Below are 19,107 nucleotides of genomic sequence, written 5' to 3'. Positions count from 1 at the left end.
GGTCCGGAGGCCGGACCCTAGCCCAGCCTCCTACTACCGGCCCGGCCAGCGAAGCACTGGGGCCGGTCTGGGCTGCCCCCTGGCGGGAGCCGGCGATAAGACTGTAGCGAGGACCCTGTATGAAAGGTGGATATGAGGACTCCAGAGAGGGGACGTAGAACACAGAAGCAGGGACAGAGACATGAAGAGAGCGACACATTGAGAAAGACACACTGAGACGCGAAGAGAAAAAGAGGCAGAGACACAGACACACACACAGAATCAAAGGGATGGAAAGAAACCTGGGGAACAAGTGACACAGAAACACTGATAGACAAAGACAGATCAGAAGCAGAACGACACCGAGACCCAAAGACCCAGCGACAGAGAAACACGGTGACGGAGACCGACGCACAAAAATACTGAGACACACACAAAGACATTAAGAGAGAAATCTAGCAGAAAGCAACGTGGTGACACCCAGAATCCGAGGCAGAGGAAGAGACGAGCGTATTCTGAGAGGTGCCCACGATGCGACACAGACGCGGAGCCAGGGTCTAGGTCTCGGGAAATCGCTTGGCCCGGACGGGGTGGGGGCGGGGTCTCAGTGTGGGGCGGGGTTCCAGAGGGGGCGGGTCTATGAGAGCCCACGTGATCACGCAGGTGCGATAAAGGTCCAGGGTTTTGCAAAAGAGGGCGGGATTAGAGCTGTGGGCGGGGCTGAGACCTGGCCCGACCCAGCTCCTGGGGAGGGGAGGATAGGCTATTCGAGGGCGGAGGGCGGGGCCAGAGAGGAGGCGTGGCTTCGCGGGGGCGGAGACGGCCGGAAGTTCCAAAGGGGGCGTGACAGAACCCTAGTGGGCGGCGAGGAAACGTGGAAAGGGCGCGGGATGAACGCTTCGGGGCCAGGGAGCGTTGTTAGGATTCTAAAGGGGCGGTGTTTAACACCAGGAGGGGGCGGAGACTAGCTCTGGGGGCGGAGTGATCGTAGACTCCTTGGAGGAGCGGGTATAAAATCCCGGGAGAGGGCGGGTGGAGAACCCTGGAAAAGGCGATCCTAGAACACCGGGGAGGGACAGGTGTGGAATTCTGGGGGCGTGGTCCGAACACCAGGACGGGGAGGGGCCAGAGCCCGGGTTCGACTCGGTCGGGGGAAGGGAAGGGGTGGGTCCTGTGACGTCAGCGAGTCCGAACGGCCGGAGCTAAGCTAGGGGCCCGGGCGTGGATCCTAAGAGCGGGATCGGGAAAGCTGAACCAGAACCGAGCGGGCAGAACCGTGCACGACCGGAGCCGGCCGCAGCCGAATCACTCAGGCACCTGCTCGACCGTTCAGCCGATTGGCGCACGCACAGTGGCCCGCAGGCCCCCGCCCCGGCCCAGTCCGCTCCCGGGCCCCCCATGGCCCGGGTCGCCGTCCTCCCGCCGTCAAGATTGTCGCCGACACTGCCGCTGCCGCTGCCGCTACTGCTGCTGCTGCTGCTTCGGGAAACAGGTGAAAGGAAACGCGGACGCCCTTCCCTCCCTCCTGAGTGGAGGAACCCCGAGTACCTTCCCCCACCCCACCCCCGGTTCACCGAGGCCCCTCTCGTGCCCCTTCCAGAATGTCCCTTCCGACTCCGACGCCTTCCCCTACACACCCTATTTTGTCTGAGTCCTGAAAATCCCTCTATGTCCCTCTCTTCACACCCTCCTTAATCCCTACCGCCCATGCTACCCGGGACTTCTCTGTCCCCGTCCCCCCTTGGTCAGATCCTCGGGCCGCCGAAGTGGTTAAATCTGAGGTCTGTGGGAGGCCTCGCGCCCCCTCCCCATCCTGGGCTAATCAGTGATTCGGGATCTGGGTATCCGTCTCCGGAGCCCCCCTCAGGAATGTGGAGAATGTTCCCCCACCCCCAGCAGGACGGTCGTGGTGGTGTGGCAAGACTCCCCCCACCCCTCATTTTTCTTTCTTGTCAGGTCGGACGTCTGAGCCTTGGGGGGTCAAGGGCAAGGGGCCAGACGTCGAGATCCGCTAGAGGAGGGACTGGGAGCTCGGACCTTGGGGTCGGTGGCTGGCGGAGGATGAGAGTTCCTGCAGCGCCCTGGGGGGAAGGGCCTGTGCTGGGCCCTCCAACCCTGGACCTCAAGGAGTTTGTGGGCTCTAAACACTGGTTCTAGAAAAATTAAGGGCTGGGGGTTCCGTCTCCCGGGTCCCAGGTGGAATGGAGGCCAGAGGCTGTCACTAACCGAGGTCTAGGTAGAACTGGGGGCAGGAGGGGCTCAAACTTTTGTGAGCCGGGGCCTCTGTCTTCTGGATTCCAAGTAGAACTGGGGACAGTGGGCTTCAGGTTTAATTGTGGGCAGAGGAATGTCTTCTGAACCCCAAATACTGAGACGGGCAGGGCACCCGTCCTTTGGCCTCCAGGTGTAATCAAGGGCCAGAGGTTCCGTCTGGAGGCTCAGGGTGCTGCGTCCCAGGTAGAATCCGAGGCCGAGTCCCGGAGCCTGGATGCCCCCGCCCTTTGCAAGTGAGCGGTCAGTGGGGACGTCTCTGGGGAAGTTTTCCGGGTATCGCTTTCGCCGAGCCTGGGAGGGGCAGGGCAGGAGCTCTGCTGCTCCCGGTTCCGGACTCCCGAGTTTCGAACTCCCGGGTTTCGGGACCTTATCTTTCTTCTGGTCGCGCCTTTGTCATCGGAGTCGCTTTGGTAGGCGGACGGGTGGAGCCGGCTGGCTAATCCCCGCGCCCCTCCCCACCTCTTTGGGGGAGGGGTGCGGCCCCCAAAGGAGCAGAGGCTGAGAGCAGACAGGTGAAGGCGGCGCTGGCCCCGCCCTTTGCAGTTGGCCGGCTGTTTATTCCCAGATAGAAACACTGGGATGCTGGAGTTTCCCAAGGGTTTGCCCAGAAAGGGGCTAAGGGGGAATCCCCGGCACTGCCCTGGCCTCGGATGTCCCTGAGTTGTCATCCAGCCTTGACCCCTAGCTGTGAGCACTGGCCACCTCTTCCTTCCCTGTCAGCGATAGGGAGATGGGATGCCAACCTCTCATCTCTGGGAGAATTCTCCAACTTGCACCAAGGTTGACTGGTGCCTAATCTCACAGAAGGTTCCAGATCACCCTTAGAAACAGGGGCCTCTTCCTGTTCCCATTTCACAGATGAGGAAACAGAGGTGTTGAAAGGACAAGCTACTTTCCCAGGGTCCCACAGCCAGTTCCTGGGAGACCTGATCCAGAGGCTCTTCTCAGACCACCTGGGCTGGGTAGTCTCCCCAAAGTGTCTCTGAGCCTCTTTTGTAAAACTGAGATGACAGTCCTTTCCCTGAAGGACCTTTGGGAAGATTCAAGGTCCCCCTCAATGCTCGAGAAATCAGGAGAGGGGACCTTCCCCTTCCTGACCTTCCATCCTTCTGCCTTTGCTGACTCAGGTCCTCCCCAGTGTCTGTCTGTCTGTGTCTCTCTCTCCTCCTCCTCTCTTCCCTTCTCCCCTCACTTTCTCTCCATCTCTGCCCTCTCCACTCCTTTCTGAGCTTTCCTTCCCCCATGCTGCACTCTCTCCCTTCATCCCCCCTGGACCTGGCCCCAGCTCTGCCCTCCCCCTCCTTGGCCTCCTGGGAACCAGGGAGCACCACCTGGACCTCGCTGCGCCTCCCCTCCCACCCTCAGCTCTCACTGCTCATCCATGTCAGCCAGGCAGCCCCACGCAGTGAGGGGGATGGGAGGGAGAAGGGACTGCAGGCCTGGCTGTCTCTTCTTGTTAGGGAAGGGGGACTGAGCAGAGGAGAAGCCGGGCGGGGGACAGGGATAAACAGAGAGGATAGAGATACAGGGATGGGGACCCACCGAAGCCAAAAGAGGAAAGAGGGTGAGAATCAGATCTAGGGATGGGGTCAAGGACACTTATAAAGGAACAGAGAGATGGAGAGAGGAGCCGCATGGACAGACAGGAAGCCAGTCAGAGACACCAGGATGAAGACAGAAACAGCCCAAGGAGAGGGACAGAGGTTTGGTGACAGGCAGGGAGCCCAGAAGATTCCATCTGAGAGAGGAGATGCCATGACCCAGGAAGGTCAGGGCACAGGGAAACCTCAAGGCCAGCAGCGTGTGGGGGCCCCAAGGAGTGGTGGACATAAGAGGGACAGGGAGTAGTGCACGAGGGCCAGCTCCCCCGCCCCTGCCTGGGACGCTGTTACATTTTTAATGTCCCAGCAATGCTGAGAGAAATGGAGCAGGAGGCGGAGGAGAAGAGGGGACCCAGCGAGAAGGCTCGAGCAGTTGAGAAAGTGTAGTAGATGCTGGGTAGGAGACCCAGGAGCAGGGAGGTCCCAGGGTCCAGACACAGAGAGATTACAGTTCCCAGGAATCTGATAAGAAAGCCAGACTCCAGAGATAAGAAGACCCAGACCAGCAGATAGAGACCCCCCCCCCCCCAGGATAGAGGTGCCCAGCAAAGAAAGGGAATGGCTAAGAGTTCCCTGCAATCTTTCTGGCTAATGACACTTTTTTTAAATTTTGATACTGGGGATTGAATTCAGGGGCCCTCTACTACTGAGCTACACCCCCAGCCCTTTTTTAATCTTCATTTTGAGATAGGATCTTGCTAAATTACTAAGGTTGGCCTTGAACATGTGACCCTCCTGCCTCAGCCTCTGTCACTGGAATTACAGGCATGCGCCACTTTGCTTAGCTGAGCAGTGTGAATGTTCTGAAATCACTGTGGCAATCGATGCACGATTTTGTGAACAAACCAAGAGGCATTAAACTGTATGCTCTAAGGGGGGGGGTGGATTATATGGAAATTTTATATCAATAATACTGTTCCAAAAAGATGGCTGGGAACATCGCTGAGTGGGAGAGTGCTTCCTTAGCGTCAGGAGGCCCTGGGTCTATCTGCAGCATGAGAGAGAGAGAGAGAGAGAGAGAGAGAGAGAGAGAGAGAGAGAGAGAGAGAGAGAGCGCGCGCGCAAATTTGAGAAACAGAGGCCATAGACCTTGGGGATTAGAGACAGAGGAGCAGGGACCCTAAGAACCAGAGGCAGAGATCAGAAGATCCTGAGAGACGGATGAAAACTGGAGTGTCCAAGGGGGGAATAAGAAGACTATCAGGACACGGGATCTGCCAGAATTAGGGGACCTGGGCCTCAGAGAGACAGACACTGAGGTGTGAACTCCTTGGAGCAAGGAATGTGTGGCAGGAATCTGTCCCAGGACCCCTTCCTGGAAGAGCAATGTTAGAGATTCATCCCAAGATGGGTGGCTCCCTCCCCTTCCCTCCTGTCCCCAGGCCTGCAGAGCTGAGCTTCTGGAGGAAGGCCAGAGGGATCCCGCCCAGCCCCAGTGTCCCCAGCGCTTCGTGATGAGGGACAAAGACCAGAGGCCGGCAGAACACCCAGACCAGACCCACAGCCCTGCATCCTGGCTGCTGCGCTCATCCCCAGTCGGGCTCTGGGCTTCCGCTGTGGGGGTGGCCAGTGTGATTAATGCAACTAATTAACCAAGTGGCTGAGGCAGCCACTGAGGCCACTGCTTAGAGCACATGGCTTCTGAGGGCCTGCTGGAGTGCGGCCACACCCTGTCCCGGGTTTTGTAGGTTTGTAGGGGGCACGCCAAGCCCTGAGGACTCAAGAGCTCCTTTCCTCCCTTAGACCCAGAAGTCCAGGCCCCGGCCTCCTCCAGGGTTCCATGAGTCACTGTGACCTTCCTCTGTGCCTTGGTCCCTCCCTGCGTCTCAGGTTCTCAGATTCTGTATCTCTGTCCCCTGAAGTTCTTCCCTGGGCTTCTCCAATGACCTGGGCAGCCCCCACTCTGCTGGCCCTGTTCACAAAAAAAGGAAGTGTGTGTAGAGACCCTAGTGACACTTCTATAAAGCTATCATCAGCTTGGCTTGCCCAGGGAAGCAGAGGAGGTGTGTTCCCACGGCCACACTCTGTCCCCTCCCTGGCAGTGGTGCCCTGGCCCTATCAGGGTCAGGACATGGGCTCCCTCCCAGCAGTATGCTGGCAGCTGGGACCCTAACTCCAGGCCAGCCTCCTCCTGTGGGCATGTCGCCTGCCTCCACCTAGCATGCAGACCCACCCCCACCCGCCCAGCCTGTCAGCCTCAGGTCCCAAGCATTCTAACTGAACACTTCCCGCCTCCTACCCCAGTGGCACTCCTGTCCTGGGTCTGAATCTGTTGCCAGTCGGGCTCCTCCTCTGGTTCCTGCCCCAGTCCATTCTGTGGGATCTTTCTAAACCACAGCCTAACCCCGTTCCTCCCCCAGGTTATAACCCTCCATGGCTCCCCAGTGCCCTCAGAAAAAACGTCCAAACCTTAGCTCAACCCCCGCCTGTGTGATCTAGCACTTTGATTCCTTATTCCGCGCCTTCATCCGGCTCCTTTATGGAGCGCCTCCAGGATGCCAGGCACTGTTCTAGGCTCTGGGATATAGTAGTGAACAAGATGGACGAAGATCTCTGCGCGTGGCATTGATGCTGTGCGGGGAGAAAGAGAGTTCTGCACAGCGTGGTGATCAGGGCCAAGAGGAAGAAGAACGCAGGACCGAGGGAGTCCTCGTTATGGTCGATACTGTGGTCAGGGAATGTCTCCTGCGCAAAATGGCCGAAGGAAGTGAGGGAAGAGGAAAACAGTGCACAGCCCAGGCATTGTTGGAGGAAAGTGGAAAAACCAGTGTGGCTGCTGCAGGGGAGCCAGGAGAGAGGGTGGGAGATGAGGTCAGGCAGGGGGAGGCCTGCGCCTGTCATCCCATTGGCTCGGGAGGCTGAGGCTAGAGGATCAGAAGTTCAAGGGCAGCCTCAGCAACTTAGGGAGACCTTGTCTCTAAATAAAGATAAAAAGAACTGAGGATGTGGCTCCGTGGTTCAGCGCCCCTGGGTTCAATCCTGGTACCAAAGAAAAAAACAAGAGAGAGGGCTGGGGCTGTGGCTCAGTGGTAGAGCGCTCGCCTGGCATGTGTGAGGCCCTGGGTTCTGCCCCTAGCACCACGTAAAATAAACAAATAAATATAAAGATTGTGTCCATCTACAACTGAAAAAAAAAGAGAGGGGCGGGGGGCGATGGCTGAGAATGGGCAGCGCTTTGTGGGTACCTTTGCTCTAATGAGGAGAGAGCCACAGGCAGGCTCCTCCTGGCTTCCTGTGGGGGCACAGCTGAGGGGCAGCTGCCATCTGCCAGGTGGGAGGTGCCAGTGCATTAGAACCTGGGACTTCCTGATGGAATCCATGCAGGGGCAGAGAAAGAAAGTCCAGCTCCAAGACTGCCATCTTGAGCCCTACTGAGGCAGAGATGCCTTCAAAATGGATTGTGTGGTCAGACATGGCGGTACACTCAAGAGGCTGAGGCAGGAGGATTGCAAGTTTGAGGCCTGGGTTCTGCACAAGGTCCTGGGTTCAATCCCGAGCAACACCCACACCCCTCCAAAAATCAAAATCTCTGGGATGAAACAGTACTCAGATGAACATTTATAAGTTAAAGTACTTGTACCAGCAAGAAGCTAGACTAACAATCAAATTAGGTAGTAGGAAGGAAAAAATACGTAGGAGCAGATATATATGAAATAGAGAAGAAAAAATACAGCCAGAAGTTGATTAAAAATCAAGTCTTGGGCTGGGGATGTGGCTCAAGCGGTAGCGCGCTCGCCTGGCATGCGTGCGGCCCGGGTTCGATCCTCAGCACCACATACCAACAAAGATGTTGTGTCCGCCGCGAACTAAAAAATAAATATAGAAAAAAAATCAAGTCTAATCAAGGAAAAAGCAAGAACACAAAAGGGAACACAATGGGAAGGGAGCTATCCAAATAAGGCTACAGATGCTAGCAATGTCTTCAGTAACATTGCAGTTGTCTGTCAGCACGTGTGATGGCCTGCGGGACGTGGTCTATGTCGGAGGAGGACTTGTGCTGCTGAGAAGAAGGCGTACTCAGGCACTGATGGATGAAATAGTCCATGTATGTCTGTGAAGTCTGAATCATCAATTGTATTTTTTACTTCTATGTCTTCTTGATTTTGTTTTTGTTTGAGGCTCTATGCAGGGGTGACAGAGACATGTTAAAGTCACCCAGAATTATTGTGTTGCGGTCTGTTTGATTCTTAAAAATGAGAAGGGTCTGATGCACGTGGATGCTCCATTGTTGGGGGCATTATTTACGATTGCTGTGTCTTGCTGATGAATGGTTTCCTAAAGCGCCATGAAGTGGCCTTCTGTCCCTTCTGATTCTTTGGCTTGACGTCCACGTTATCTGATCCGAGGATGGAAGTCCCTAGTTGTTGACGGATCCATTATTCCGCCTTCATGTGGCCTGCCTCTTAAGGACCAATTTCTTAGGAGTTTCAAGTCCCAGAAAGGGACCCGCAGGGCTGTGGGCTGTCAGTCTGGACTTCGGCTTCCGGGGGTGGTCTCCTCCAGGATACCTTCTGACTTCCCTTCCTCAGGCGGGTCAAGACCTGCCACCTCAGTCACCATGACGTTCTTTCGTGTTGGTAATTATTGCACAATGTTTATCTCCACCGGAGGCTCAGCCCTGAGAACAGCACCTGATTTGTCCTGTCACTTCTGTGGCTTCTGACCAAGCACAGGGACTGGGTCAGTGTTTATTGAGCCTCTGTTGAGTGCCAGGCCCAGATGTTGGAGCTGGGGGCAGAGCAGGGGGTAAGACAGATGACTCCCTGTCCTTGGGGGGCTAACCCTTGGACCCCAAGACTGTTCGCTGAGCAACTATTTGTGTCTTGGATTGCCTGTGTCACGAACAGCAATTTTCTTTTTCTTTTTTTTTTAACGCCTTATTTTACCTTCATTTACTTTATTTTTAAGCTGATTCTCTTCTGTTCCCCTCTCTCTGAGCCCCTCCCTCTCAGTTTCCAAATTCTAAATGTCACAGTTATAACTCTTTGGTGTTTATTTGGTTTTTGTTTGTTTTTGGTGGAGGGATAGTTGTTCTAAATGTGAACCAACGTGAATTAGCAACCTTCATGGAAGGATCTAGATTGCCCATCAGAAAAATCCAGACAAGCTCGGGCACTATGGCCCAAGCCTGCAATCCCAGCCACTCAGGAGGCTGAGGCAGGAGGATCACAAGTTCGAGGCCAGCTGCAGCAACTTTGTGAGACCTTGTCTCAAAATAAAAAATAAAAGGGCTGGGCATGCAGCTCAGGGGCAGAGCCCCGGGGTCAATTCCCAGCATCACAGAAAGGCAGAACCTACCATGGAGACCCTGCAAGGCCCTGTAGCCGCAGGCAGCTGCCAGTTGAGCTGGTCTTGGCGCCAGGGCTTAGGAAGGAAGATCCTCACCCAGATTCTCACAGGAACCCTGGGGGGCGGGGCTTGAACCCCCCAGTTTTACAGATGGAGGAACTTAGGCTGGAGGAAGCTTCCCCCGGCTGGCAAGGGACAGAGCTGGCCGGAAGCCCCTGTTGAGTGGTTCTCAGGCGCCACGCTCTGTGGTTCCCCAGAGAAGCATCGAGGCCATTTCCACCTGGAGTCGTGCGTGGAGCTGGTGTGGGATGACACGCGGGTCCTGGGAGGCCTTCCTTGATGGCTTCTTACATGAAGTCCCTGGGACTGTCCCTGTCCAAGGAACTGCTTCCACTGGAGACCCCTTCCTCAGGGTCACCTGACAGTGTTCCCTAGTTCCTGGGTGGGGACAGGCAGAGGGAGCCAGGCAGCTCTTGCCCCTCACCTTGCCTCACCTCCGGGTCAGGGCCTCCTGTAATTACCAGACCTCACCGTGTTTATTTGCCAAGCTCTGATCTGAGTTTCCTGTGTCCCTGTGCTCCGTGCTCTACAAACACTCTTTGATCCTCAGAACAACCCAGGGAGGTGGGGACCATTATTATCCTCGTTTTAAAGATGGGAAATGGCACAGAGAGGTTAAGTGACTTGCCCAAGGTCACACACCACGGAGTCAGGATTTGAAACCCTCTGGTCTTTGCTCCTGTGTGCTGCCTGGCATAGCAGGGCCATCCTTCCTGTCCCTGTTTTCATTAAAATGAGAAAAAAGGGCTGGGGCACTAGGCACTCCTGGTTAGAGCACTTCCTAGCAGCACAAGGCCGGGGTTCTGGGGTCTGGGGACGAACCTGGCACACCCAAGTCCCCAAGGGTTCATTGAAGGAGGGAAAGTGTATCACTGTAAAGGGAGAAAGTGAAGACTATTCTCATATTTAAAATGCTTTAAAATTTCTTTTGTGATATATATAGATATAGATAGATATAAAGATATATTCCCCCCCAGGGCTGGGGATGAACCCAGAGCCTCACACATGCCAGGCTCTACCACTGAGCCTCATCCCCATCGCTGTTTTGTTTTTTTTTAATGTATATTTTATTTAGAGACAGGGTCTCACTGAGTTGCTTAGGGGCTCTCTGAGTTGCTGAGGCTGGCTTTGAACTTGCGATCCTTCTCCTCAGCCTCCTGAGCTGCTGAGATTACAGGCGTGCACCACTGCTCCCAGCTCCCAGCTGTTTTTTATGGATTACTTTTAGAGGATTATTTACTCCATTTTATAATGAAAAATTTCGAACATATGGGTATAAGTCAGAATAATGGCCCGAGAGCCCCCTCATAGACAGGACATTTCAGTCACTCCTATCTATACATTCTAGGAAAATACTTTTTTTTTTTTTTAACATCTTATTTTACTTTAATTTACTTCTCTCTTTTTATATTTATTTATTTAAGGTGTAGATGGACACAACACAATGCCTTTATTTTTATGTGGTGCTGAGGATTGAATCCGGGTCCTGCCCACACTAGGCAAGCACTCTACCGCTGAGCCACAATCCCAGCCCAACTTCTCTTTATTTTATTTTTATGTGGTGCCAAGGAGCGAACCCAGTACCTCATGCGTGCTAGGCCAGCACTCTACCACTGACCACAATCCTAGCCCCTAGGAAAAGATTTTCTACACAACTACAATTTGATTTTCACACCTAAGACTATTGACAGTAATTTCCATAATCATATATAATCTAGTTGTGATCTTGTGAAATATTTATTTGATCTTCCTCTGATTCCTGGCAAACAATTCCTAAAATCCTCAGACTCTCCCAAGTCATAGTGTCTTATTCCATGTAAAAGAGCTGACTTACTGGGTGCGGTGGCCCAGACCTGTGATCCCAGCAATTTAGGAGGCTGAGGCTGGAGGATTGTAAATTAGAGGCCAGTCTCATCAATTTAGCAAGACCCTGTCTCAAAATAAAAATAAAGAAGGGGGGGCTGGGGTTGTGGCTCAGCGGTAGTGCACTTGCCTGGCATGTATGAGGCACTGGGTTCAATTCTCAGCACCACGTAAAAATAAATAAAGGACTATCAACAACTAATAAATAAATAAATAAATAAAATAAAGAAGGGCTGGGGATGCGGCTCAATGGTAGAGTGTCCCGTACTGAAAAAAAGAAAGGAAATAAAGGACTGTTGTTGGTCAGTAGACCCCAGGCTTCAGGTTGGGGACTGGTCACAAGAAAGACCAAGGCAGGATTAGAAGGTTGGGACTTTCAGCCCCACCCCCACCTCCATGGGTGGGGGAGGGGCAGAGCTGATAAACAACAGTCAGTGATGTCATTCCTTGTGCCTAAGCAATGAGACTCCCATAAACCTTCGAGGACTCTGAGCTTCCTGACTGCTGAACTGGAGGGTCCCAGAGGGTGGCGCTCCCCCAGAGCTGTGGAGACCACGCCCACCCCCCAGGCCTCCCCCTAAGCTCCTCTTCTTCGGAATCCTTGGAATCCTTGGAAATAGCTCAGAGTAAGCCGCGCTCCTTTCTCTGAGTTCTGTTGAGCCAGTTGAACAAATGAACGGAGCCCAGGTACAGATCTGTGGTCCCAGTGAGCTCCTGGTTCAAAATTTTAAAAAAGCCAGCTTGGCACAGGTAATCCCAGAGAGGCTGAGGCTGAGGCTGAGGCAGAGGCAGAGGCAGGAGGATCGCTAGTTTGTTGGTGAGACCCTGTCTTGGGGAAAAAAAAAAATTAATAGTTCAGACCCCAATTCCCCTAACTTTCCTCAGTGGTACCTTAGTGGTAAAGTGCCCCTGAATTAAATTCCTGAAGCCACAAAACAAAACAAATTTAAAAAAGAAAAAGAAACACAGCTGGGCATCTGGGCGCAGTGCTGCATGCCTGTAATTCCATCGACTCCCGAGGCCGAGACAGGAGGATCATGGATTTGAGGCCAGCCTCAGCAATTTAGTGAAGCCCTAAAAACTTAGCAAGACCCTGTCTCAAAATGAAGAATAAAAAGGGCTGGGGATGTGGCCCAGTGGTAAAGTGCCCGTGGGTCCAGTCCCTAGTACAAAAAAAAAAAAGTTGCCTTTGTTTTTGTTTGAGAGGGTCTCACTAGTTATGGAGACGGGCCTTGAACTTGATCCGCCTGCCTCAGCCTCCTGAGGTGCTGGGGCTGCAGGTGTGTACACCGTGCCTGTGCAAAAACAATTTAGGGAACCTGAGGAGGGGACTGTGGTGATCCCAATCTACAGCAAATGAGTCTGGGGTACAGAAGAAACAGCAGGGATCTTGGGAATGAACCCTGGACCTGCGGGGCCACATGCTGTGTTCAGGCCACAGTGTCAGAGCTGACTGGTGTCTGTTGCTGCAGAGTCGATGGTGGCTTGATGTGGCAAGGGGACAGGGAGGACCCATCCATGTCCAGCATCAGAAATGTGTTATGGCCAGGCGCAGTGGCACACGCCTGTAATCCCAGCAGTTTAGGAGGCTGAGGCAGGAGGATCGTGAGTTCAAAGCCAGCCTTGGTAACTTAGTGAGGCCCTAAGCAATTTAGCAAGACCCTGTCTCTAAATAAAACCTAATAAGGGCTGGGGGTGTGGCTTGGGGGTTAAGCGCCACTGAGTTGAATTCCTGGTACCAAAAAAAAAGACAAACGTGAGTGTGTGTGTGTGGGGGGGAACTGGTCACAGTGTGTGTCTGCTGCTCACTAGTTCAGACCCCAATTCCCCTAACTTTCCTCAGAAAGTAACTGGCTTCTTTGGCGGAAGAGCCTCCTCCGTCCCACGCGGGCCAGTCTCCCCCTGCGTACCCCGGCCCAGCCTGGCTGGAGGTCCTGGTCCCTTGTCTACCTGACCTGTCCCCCTCCTCTCCCCAGGAGCCCAGGATGTGCGGGTTCAGGTGCTACCAGAGGTGCGGGGCCGCCTGGGAGGCACCGTGGAGCTGCCGTGCCACCTGCTGCCACCCACCTCGGAAGTGCGCATCTCTCAGGTGACCTGGCAGCGCCTGGATGCAGCGGCCGTGGCGGCCTTCCACCCCTCCTACGGCGTCCACTACCCCAGCCCGCAGTCCAGCAAGGAGCGACTGTCCTTCGTCAGAGCTGGGCAAGGCGCAAAGGCAGACCTGTGGGATGCCACGCTGGCCTTCCAGGGACTGATGGTGGAGGACGAGGGCAACTACACCTGCGAGTTCGCCACCTTCCCCAACGGCACGCGCCGGGGGGTGACCTGGCTGAAAGTCATAGGTGAGCTGCGACCGGAGCAATCCCCCACCCGTCTGTTTTCTCTGTCTCAGCTGGTGACTTTCCTGCCGTACTCAGTCAGTCGACAGATGCCCATGGAGCACCTACTGTGTGCCCGCTGCCTTTCCACATGCCAAGGATACCACGACCAACAAGGCATTCTTCCAACAAATACTTAGTGAGCATCTACTATGCCCAGGCACCCTCCTGGGCTCTGGGGAGAAAGCAGTCAAGACAGGACTCCCTGTGCTGTAAGGGCTCCCACTCCAGACAGGGGGCGCCAGCGAGTAAACCATAGAACAAAACTAAGAGAGTAAGTCGGCCCGTGCAGTGGCGCCTGCCTTTAATCCCAGCATTTTGGGAGGCTGAGACAGGAGGATGGCGAGTTCAAAGTCAGCTTCAGCAATTTACCAAGGTCCTAAGCAACTTAGAGAGATCCTGTCTCAAAATAAAAAAAATAAAAGGGGCTGTGGATGTGGCTCAGTGGTTAAGTGCCTCTGAGTTCAATCCCTAGTACAAAAAAAAAAACACTCCCAGACTCTGACTCCAGCAGGAGGGACCTGGGATAGCAGCTGGTCAAGGGCTGCTCTTTCTCACTGACTCTTGGAAATCCCCCAGGATGCCACCTTCCCTCAGCAACTTTCTGAAGCCACATCACTTTGGATGCTTTATTTTCCCCTTCTCAGCCCCAGAGAGTTGGAAGTCACCCTCTCCCCTCCCTGGGTAGTGCTTCCCTCTGCAAGGAGCCCTGAATCACGACTGTTTCCATAACTCGGGCAGCTCTGCTCCCGCCCCTGTGGAAGTCCCTCTTCTTGTGCAATCATTTGTTCTCTCCAAGAGAAATACTGCAGTAGCCAGGCTCAGGAGGCTGAGGCAGGAGGATCTCAAGTTCAAAGCCAGCCTCAGCAAAAGCGAGGCACTAAGCAACTCAGTGAGACCCTGTCTCTAAATAAAATGCAAAATAGGGCTGGGGATGGGACTCAGTGGTCGAGGGCCCTGAGTGCAATCCCTGGTACCAAAAAGAGAGAGAGAGAGGTTCCAAGGGCCTGGTCGCTAGTAGGGGCCTTGCCTAGCTTGCACTTGGCCCTCAATTTCATCCCAGCACTGCAAAATTAATTAGTTAATTAATTAATTAATTAATAATAAAGGGGGCGCTGGGGTTGTGGCTCAGTGGTAGAGCGCTCGCCTAGCATAGGCGAGATGCTGGGCTCCATCCTCAGCACCACATAAAAATAAATAAATAAAGGTATGTGTCCATCTGCAACTAAAAATAATAATGGTAATGATGACGAAGGAGCGCCGGGGACACTCCCTAAGCACAAGGCAATATGGGAACAAAGAATGAAGCAGCCAGGCCCCTCCCTCGCGGAAAAGCAGGTGACACATGAGCCACTATGAAGAGAAAGGCAGACAGGTCAGAGAAGTTCCCTGAGGAAGGGAGGCCTGGGCTGGAGTCCGCCATCCGGAACTGGGCAGGTGTGGGGACCGAGGGGTGGCGGGTGGGGGGTTCCTGGAACCCTCAACTGAGGCAGCCCCAGCTGGGCTCCCTGAGCCAGGCGTCTCCCAGGGGAGGTGGAAGTTTTGGGCTCCTGAGGGTCCCAGGGACCCTCCACAGACTGGGTGGGAGGGCAGCCGGAGGCGGCAGGAGGACCCGATGGATGGGACAGTCAGGGCTGCTGGGCCTCTCAGTGGGCGCCAGCGGCTCTCCCCCCTCCTTCCTTCCTTCAACCTGGACGTGTCGATCTCTGATCCACCGTTGTCCCCATCTGACCTGAGATGAAACTGAGACGCGGCAAGGTGCCTGTCCCCAGCCCCCGCCTGTGGGCAGCAGAGCTGGGACTGGAACCGCCAGCATCCGCAGTGACGCTCTGCTCCTCTCCCCAGCTCAGCCTCAGAACCGCGCCGAAGCCCAGGAGGTCACGTTCAGCCTGGAGCCCATGCCCGTGGCCCGCTGCGTCTCCTCGGGGGGCCGCCCGCCTGCCCGGATCACCTGGATCTCCACCCTGGAAGGGGAGGCCAGAGAGAGCCAGGAGCCGGGGCCCTCGCCAGGCACAGTCACGGTCACCAGCCGCTACACTTCGGTGCCCTTGGGCCAAGTGGATGGGGTCACGATCACTTGTAAAGTGGAGCATGAGACCTTGGAGGAGCCGGTCCTGCTGCCCGTGAAGCTCTCCGTGCGCTGTGAGTGCCCCTGAGGGGACCCTGCCCCCCAACACCGGCTCCACTGCTTGCGTTGGTTCCTTGACCCCGTCCTGTGCTGCCCTCCTGCCCACTGTCTATACTGGCTCCTGGGACCAGCTTCTTGTGTCCACGCTGACTTCACAGGGCTCTTGCCACGTAGCCCCCATGGGTCATCTGAGGTGGGCGTGGAGGGGAATTTCTCCCAGTTCTGCATCCAGTGCCGTCTGATTGGTAGTGAGATCAGCCTTGGGGTTACGCACAAGGAAGCTGCCAAATATGTTGGGGTTTTTCTTTCTCCACTGCAGAGATCTGGGGTTTTTATTTGTCTGGGGGATACCAGGGATTGAGCTCAGGGGCCCTTGACCACTGAGCCACATCCCCAACCTTATTTTGTATTTTATTTTGGGACAGGGTCCCACTGAGTTGTGTAGGGCCTTACTAAATTGCTGAGATTGGCCTTGAACTTGGTATCCTCCTACTTCAGCCTCCCGAGGTCCTGGGATCACGGGTGTGTGCCACCATGCCTGCCCAGAGATCTGGTTTTTAGCATTCACCTACCCCCAACATCACCCAGTGCCCTGACTGTCCTTCCCAACTGCCCTGGGCCATGGTCCACGCTGTCCTCCCAACAGTGTCCACCCTGTTTCCCACACTGTTGAGGTCGTCTCCCAGGGACACTGTCTAGAGTGACTCCCAGGGAAGGCTGTGCAGACTCCTGCTCCCCAGCATTGTTTACTTTGGCCTCTCTGGGCTGTTGGTTCTGACCCCTCCCAATGTGTTTTTTCTAAGACAGTTCCTCCAGAAACTGCCCACGGTGATACCCCAAAATGTCATCCAGAGAGGCACCTTCAGCACTCTTCACAGACCCTGGCAGATACTAACTGTACCAAGAGTCTGCTCACTGTCCACACCCACCCCATGCCCCACTCACTTTAGGTACCCCAGCTGGCCAGGCCATGCCTGCATTTACACTGGCTCCCCAACCTGGTCTGCACTGGCTCCCTGGGGCCACAGTCATCTGCACAACATGTGCACAGGCTTCCCCCAGCCTCGTCTATACCAGTCTTCCCATTGTCTATGCGGGCGGGCAGGCACTGTTTGCCATCTCCCTCCCATGTTGTCCACTCTGGGCATGTGAGAAATACATACATGGGCTGGGACACAGCTCAGTTGGTCGAGTGCTTGCCTTTGCATGCACAAGGCCCTGGGTTCAATCCCCAGCACCACAAAAACAAACAAACAAACAAAAAAAAAAACATCACATACAGCTGGGTACAGTATGTATATGTAATTCCAGCTACTTGGGAGGCTGAGGCAGGAGGATCCCAAGATTGAGGCCAGTCTCAGCAACTTAGAAAGACCCTGTCTCAAAATAGAGACTGGGGCAATGGTAGCCCAATGGTACAATCCCTAATGGGGGGCATGGGGGGGTAGTGCACATACCACACACATGTTATCTGTGGTGGCTCCTTGGACGCCAGCAGCCCTGAATAATAATGTCCTCAAAGTTTCCTACAGTGGCCTTAGCGGAGACAGCCCAGGCACCCACTGTGTCCCCTGGTGGGCCCCTTGCTACCACTTCTTTTCTAAGATTCCTGTCTAGTAGCTAATCTGTCCACCGCCCTGGGATCATGCCTGTCTCTGAGCCAGTGCCCCATTTCCTCCAGACCCCCCTGAGGTCTCCATCTCTGGCTACGATGATAACTGGTACCTCGGCCGTAGTGAGGCCACCTTGATGTGCAATGTCCGCAGCAACCCAGAGCCAACGGGCTACGACTGGAGCACGTGAGTGAGAGGACCCAGAACCTGGGCCTGAGGGAGGAGGCTGCGCAGTCGGGGTCCCGGGTTAAGCCCGATCACTGGAACCTGGGTCTTCAGGACAGGCCTGTGCTCCCAGTGGACCCTGCCGCGCCCCTTACCTGACCTTCCACCCCCAGGATTTCGGGCACCTTCCCAGCCTCAGCTGTCGTCCAGGGCCCCCAGCTGCTGGTCCACTCAGTGGACCGACTGGTCAATACCACCTTCATCTGCACTGTCACCAACGCTGTGGGCACAGGCCGCGCCGAGCAGCTCGTCTTAGTCCGAGGTAAGTGGGTCTCGGGGCTGAGTGTGAAGACCCCCGTCTGCTTCTGTCGTTTTTCCCAGGTTTGGGGCCACTTTGGGGTGAGGCTGTGCTGCTGCCCTGGGCAGGATAGGGTACATACCCGGCTCGCTGACCTGTGGGCGCTGCCCTGTGGGCCTTGAGGTGCCACAGGGGTGTGAACAGCTTGAGGAGGTGGAGGCCTGGGCAGGGCCTTGCGGGAAGCTACTCCAGGCCAGCTCGGGAAGGCACAGCCCTGACACAGTGAGGCCAGAAACAGAAACCCAGGGCCGCTGCGCCACTAGGAACGCAGACAGGCCCCAGACGCAGGCCAGAAGGGAGAAGCAGGAGCCGGGGCCCGGGATAGAGACAGGGCCACATCATCACGGTCTGGCCACACACTTGGGACAGGCAGGACTGTCACATGCCTGGAGACAGCCACATGGGCACCCACAGCCGAGAACAGAGTACCTCCCGTCAGGAGCATGGCCAGCAGGGTCTGCACACAGGGGACACTGTGGCTGGAAGTTCTGGGTCAGGGAAGAGGAGAAATCCAGACAGACACCAGCCTGGGTGTCACCCACACACCAGACCTATTGTCACCAAGACACTCTGGAGAGAGCAGTGGCACCAGCCAAGACACACTGAATAAGGCTAGTGACACTGGTCAGAGCCCTTGAGACGTTGCACATGCCTAGAAAGAGCCACTCTTAGAAGCACCTCATGGGTGACTGTCCCCGCAGCTTGCCTGTGCACACACTCATTTCGGGAATGTGGCCCTAACAGGGCAGCAGAGCCCCCTAGAAACACAACCAAAGGTAGAGGGACCTGCTCCCAGGCACGGCCTGTCCCTGTGGCAGACACAGCCAGAGACAGACCCCCACCTGCCTGTGCAGAGAGTCCAGACGCTGGCCTGGGAGGTGGGCCGCGCTGCCTTAGGATCACTGTCCCACGCGACAGACCCCGAGGGACAGCACACCATCATACCTGGAAGGAGACACACACCACAGGACAGCAGTCCACATGCAAAAACCTCAGACGTGGGTGCCCCGAAGACACCCCGACGTCCTGGGAGGCGCCTGCTCCCTAAAACCATCCAGAAACTCAGTTATGAAGAGTCTTTTATTCATTTATTTATTTTAAAATTTTTTTAATTTTTGAAAATATTTTCTTTTTAGTTGTAGATGGACATAATACCTTTATTTATTTATTTTTTATGTGGTGCTAAGGATCGAACCCAGGGCCTCACATGTGTGAGGCAGGCGCTCTGCCACTGAGCCCCAGCCCCAGCCCTTCTTTTTTGGGGGAGGGGGTACTGGGGATTGAACCCAGGGGTATTTTATCACTGAGCCACACCCCCTGCCCTTTTTATCTTTTATTTTGAGACAGGGTCTCACTAAGTTGTTGAGGCTGGTCTTGAACTTGCCATCCTCAGCCTCCC

The 19,107-nt window shown here is 55.0% G+C and overlaps 1 protein-coding gene across 3 annotated transcripts in view; it reads left to right on the top strand.

The window, feature by feature from the left end:
* The first annotated feature begins 995 nt into the window (after positions 1-995).
* Positions 996-19,107, top strand: part of Nectin2 (nectin cell adhesion molecule 2) — a 28,039-nt gene continuing 9,927 nt past the window's right edge. For 2 of the 3 annotated variants that reach the window (XM_021735184.3, XM_005338200.5), the window contains exons 1-5: positions 996-1,471; positions 13,043-13,408; positions 15,290-15,586; positions 17,254-17,371; positions 17,524-17,672. In XM_021735184.3, coding sequence (XP_021590859.1) covers positions 1,378-1,471; positions 13,043-13,408; positions 15,290-15,586; positions 17,254-17,371; positions 17,524-17,672 — 1,024 coding nt within the window. In that variant the 5' untranslated portion in view covers positions 996-1,377. The remainder of the gene's footprint in view (positions 1,472-13,042; positions 13,409-15,289; positions 15,587-17,253; positions 17,372-17,523; positions 17,673-19,107) is intronic. The other variant, XM_078031907.1, reaches the window with a different exon arrangement.

The sequence above is a fragment of the Ictidomys tridecemlineatus genome, chromosome 15 (genome assembly GCF_052094955.1).
Source record: "Ictidomys tridecemlineatus isolate mIctTri1 chromosome 15, mIctTri1.hap1, whole genome shotgun sequence".
NCBI classification, from domain to species: Eukaryota; Metazoa; Chordata; class Mammalia; order Rodentia; family Sciuridae; genus Ictidomys; species Ictidomys tridecemlineatus.
Note: the sequence above shows the minus strand (reverse complement) of the source record. Positions and strands in the feature narration are given on the sequence as shown.